The 4,497-nt window shown below is 40.1% G+C and overlaps 1 protein-coding gene across 4 annotated transcripts in view; it reads right to left on the bottom strand.

The window, feature by feature from the left end:
• Positions 1-317: 317 nt before the first annotated feature.
• The window catches only part of LOC122557528, a 102,510-nt gene continuing 98,330 nt past the window's right edge, over positions 318-4,497 (bottom strand). For all 4 annotated transcript variants that reach the window (XM_043705285.1, XM_043705292.1, XM_043705298.1 and 1 more), the window contains 2 exons: positions 2,706-2,830; positions 318-989 (listed from right to left, as the gene is read on the bottom strand). In XM_043705285.1, the coding sequence (XP_043561220.1) occupies positions 727-989; positions 2,706-2,830 (388 nt within the window). In that variant the 3' untranslated portion in view covers positions 318-726. The remainder of the gene's footprint in view (positions 990-2,705; positions 2,831-4,497) is intronic.

Here is a 4,497-nt window from a genome sequence, read left to right on the forward strand (position 1 = left end):
CTATTCTTTGTTTCCTGAAAAATCATATATTCTACAGTAATGCAGAACAGAAGGGCTACTAAGGAAATGAAAATATTTATAGTGGTTTGAAAGATGTGAAAATAGCAGTGATGTCAGTTTTTTTTGTTTAAAAACAAATGCAAAATATAGCTTTACAATAGACAAAGTCTCAGGGTCTGCAAGAGTTTTTAAGTTGCTTGTTCCAAAATTGTTTTTCAGAATGCTGCTAATTGTCCATTAAGCAACTTTGTGTTTTGATTCCTTGTACAATATTTTTTATTATGCACATAGAACAATGGCATTAATTACTGTTTTGATATAAAATGTCAAGAGAATGGAGGTTAGTATTTCAATGTGTATAATAAGACATTGAAAAATAATTATTCACATAGAACAGGGGTCACTGTATCGGGAAAGTATACTGTCTGAATGAACCATCAGTTTACTGCTGATTTCTAACCACTCAGGAAGATGTGCTAATCCATTCAAGTTGAATGTTAAACATCAGCTAATGTATTAACTCTGATTTTATTTGGAAGTTCCAAATAATATAAGCATGTTGATATTAATTTATAACCTGGCAATTGAAAGGGGTCGGCGCTTCAATCGAACTACTGTGATGCAGCATAAGTGAAAACTTCAGTCGTGATCAGAAAATGGCACTGGACCCTATCAATCTAATGTATTCAGCTGACACTGCTCAACCAGTGGTTAAAATATTTGTATTCATGCTTGAGGAAGACCATAATCATCGTTAAAATTGTCGTCTTCCTCGCTGCTAGATTCTTCTCCAAACATGTTTCCTCCTGTGGAACTTAATTCCAATTTGTTCTTTGATGTCAGCTTTAAGACGATGAGGACAGGGCTGTTGCTTATGCCAAGAAGAATGAGGTTGCTCTCAAGTGCTAAAGTCATGCTCTGAATAACACTGTCTGGTGTAAAAACGGACAGTACTGAACCACTATCAAGGTCCCAAATACTCACGTCACCTGAGACAGGAAAGTAAGATAAGAGTTAGTGTATTTTAATACATTTAAACATTTACAGTACTGTACTTTCAAGCTCAAACTGTTATACGCTGGCTTTCAAATCTGTGATTCCTCTTCTCTCTTGCCCACTCCTTAAATGTGACACAGGAAGAAGCAGAAAACAGACTCAAGTCTTCATGGGATGAGGCTTTTTGGAATATGAAAATAATTTTTCCTGCATCATTTAATGGGAGAATGAGAAATGCAATTGTACTTTATTCTCTTCATTTAGGGACATAATCTCACCATACACTTTACAGACCACCCAGATCCAACAGCTATCTGCCAATACAGATCTTTAGTAGTTAGCAAGTTTGCAGATGACACCAAAATTGGAGGTGCAGTGGACAATGAAGACAGGATCTTGATCAGCTGGGCGAATGGGCTGAGAAGTGGCAGATGGAGTTTAATTCAGATGAATGTGAGGTGATGCAGTTTGGGAAAGCAATTCTTAGCAGGACTTATACACTTAATGGTAAGGGCCTAGGGAGTGTTGCTGAACAAAGAGAACTTGGAGTGCAGGTTCATAGCTCCTTGAAAGTGGAGTTGCAGGTAGATAGGATAGTGAAGAAGGCGTTTGGTATGCTTTCTTTTATTGGTCAGAGTATTGAGTACAGGAGTTGGGAGGTCATGTTGCGGCTGTACATGACATTGGTTAGGCCACTGTTGGAATATTGCGTGCAATTCTGGTCTCCTTCCTATCAGAAAGATGTTGTGAAACTTGAAAGAGTTCAGAAAAGATTTACAAGGATGTTGCCAGGGTTGGAGGATTTGAGCAAAGGGAGAGCTTGATTAGGCTGGGGCTGTTTTCCCTGGAGCGTCAGAGGCTGAGGGCTGACCTGATAGAGGTTTATAAAATCATGAGGGGTATGGATAGGGTAAATAGACAAGGTCTTTCCCTGGGGCCAGGGAGTCCAGAACTAAGGGGCATTGGTTTAGGGTGAGAGGGGAAAGATAGAAAAGAGACCTGAGGAGCAACGTTTTCACGCAGAGGGTGGTACGTGTATGGAATGAGCTGTCAGAGGAATTGCAACGTTTAAAAGGCATTTGGATGGGTACATGAATAGGAAGGGTTTGGAGGGATATGGCCCAGGTGCTGGCAGGTGGGATTAGATTTGGTTGGGATATCTGGTCGGCATGGATGGGTTGGACCAAAGGGTCTGTTTTGGTGCTGTACATCTCTATGACCTGAGGTGGCCAAGGGGTGCCAAATGATATTTCACATTTACTTTGTTCTGAATTTCGCCGTCATCATAGCCGGAAATAATCATATTCTGTCACCTCTTACTCAATTTAGCCCTTCGTAAGTAGATTAATAATTTATGTTAACCCGGGGTAGTTAAATAGCTTTTACAACTTTGATATGTTCTTATTCTGCTGCAGGCCAATGGGCCTGGATCACTGCCTGATGAAATGTGATCCAACACTTTAGAGTAACTGGTTTCTAGTATAGGCTCTCTCAAATTTTGTAACCAGTCAATGAAGAAAATGGAATGGCTGCAGTAGTGGACCAGTTCTCAACAGATGGAAAACTGCTCCCTTGGACCTATGTTTGATCTATTATTCTAAACAATGGATAGTTTGCTTCAGATCAGCGTGAGCAATAAGGAAGTAACTTTTAATGGGGATGCGAAACCTTTAATTCTCAGAAACATGATTACATTGAATTGCACATACCTGCCAAAACAATTGCTTTCGATCCGCCATCTGTCAAATGCACAGTACTGTTTGTTCTAAAGTGAAGGTTTTCATATCCTGGAATTGTCTTGTGGCCTTTTCTGAACGGGTCCCACACCTTCAGTCTTTTTTTTAAAATGAAAATAATATTCTATCACTTCCAGTTGACTTGGCATACTTTACAACAGGTTCAGGTGTGGAATGTTACAATTGCTGCTCTCAAAGGACTGGTTAGTTCTGTGCCTGAATGAACTGAACTCGTGACAAAATACAAAGTCAACTTGTTAACCTTAAGTTGGTGATAATCCATGGAAGCAGAAATACAATGCATGAGTTTTTCATGTTGGTGTAAGTAGGTCTGGAAGTGGTGCTGGCTACCTGATGTTTGCTTGTGCATGTTTGGAATATTGCAGGCAATGGGGACCGCATGGACTGCATTCATCCAGGCAAAGGGATTGTATACTATTAACTCCTAACTTGTGCCATTGTAAATGGAAAGGCTTTAGAAAGTAAAGTAATATTTTAGTTATTGCAGAATTCCCAGCATCCAAGCTGCACTTGTAACCACAATATTTATGTGGTTGATCCAGTTAAGTTTTTGGTCAGTAGCAACATCATCTTCATCACCACCCCATTGGTGGGGATTTATGGCTTGTTCCTGTTGAAGATGAGTATTTTGTGTGGTAGAAAGAATAATGTCATGATCAAGCCAAATGTCTCGCTCACAGATTTAGCTGTAGTGTGGTAAATATTTTTATGCCCCATCAAAATGAAGGCTGAGTGGGAGCATAAGGAAAGGATAGCAGCCTGCACTAATAGTAAATATAGTAAAATGTTCTTCAAACATTTTAACCGTAAATGATTAGTGAAGGATAGAGTGGGGCCCATAAGAACAAACAGGGTAAGCTGCTCACTGAAACAAATGGTATGGCAGAGATGATAATAGTATTTTGCTTCTGCCTTTACCGAATTAGAAAATGGTGACAATAGCCTAATTGAAAATATGATTGAGTGTTGAACAACTGAACAGTATGGTGATAGCTTAAAAAATAATGGTGCTAAAAAGTCTGCCAGTCACTCCAGGTAGAGCAGTCACCAGGCATGGATGAGATGCATCCTAAATGGTCAAGAGAGGTAAGGGAGCAAATTGCAGACCTGTTGGCAGAAATTTTCCATGTCTGCTTAAACACAGGATTACTCCCGGTGAACTGGAGGATTGCAAATATGACACCATTTAAGATGGAGATGGATAGGTTCTTGATTGACAAAGGGACCTAGGGTTATGGAGAGAAAGTAGGAGAATGGGGTTGAGAAACATCAGCCATGATTGAACGGCAGACCAGACTCGATGGGCTGAATGGCCTGATTTCTGTTCTTACATCTTATGGTCTTATTATTTAAGAGTGGGACAAAGGATAAACCACAAAACTACAGACCTGTCAGCTTGATGTCAACAGTGGGAAAACTGATGGAGGACATAACCCAAGACAAGGTATTTATGTGGAGCAAAACAAGTTAATACTAGACAGTCAACATGGCTTTGTCAAAGGCAGGTCATGTATGACAAATCTGCTAGGTTTTTTGAGGAAGTGACACAGGCAGTGGATGAGGGTAGTGGTGTGGATTTGGATATTTGGACTTCCAGAACGCATTTGATACAGTGCCGCAAGACAGATTGGTTAGCAAATTATAAGTCTTTGTGATCGATGGGTCCTTGGCGCAATGGATTAGAACTGAAAATGTGTTGCTGGAAAAGCGCAGCAGGTCAGGCAGCATCCAGGGAACAGGAGAA

Source organism: Chiloscyllium plagiosum, chromosome 2 (genome assembly GCF_004010195.1).
Source record: "Chiloscyllium plagiosum isolate BGI_BamShark_2017 chromosome 2, ASM401019v2, whole genome shotgun sequence".
NCBI lineage: Eukaryota > Metazoa > Chordata > Chondrichthyes > Orectolobiformes > Hemiscylliidae > Chiloscyllium > Chiloscyllium plagiosum.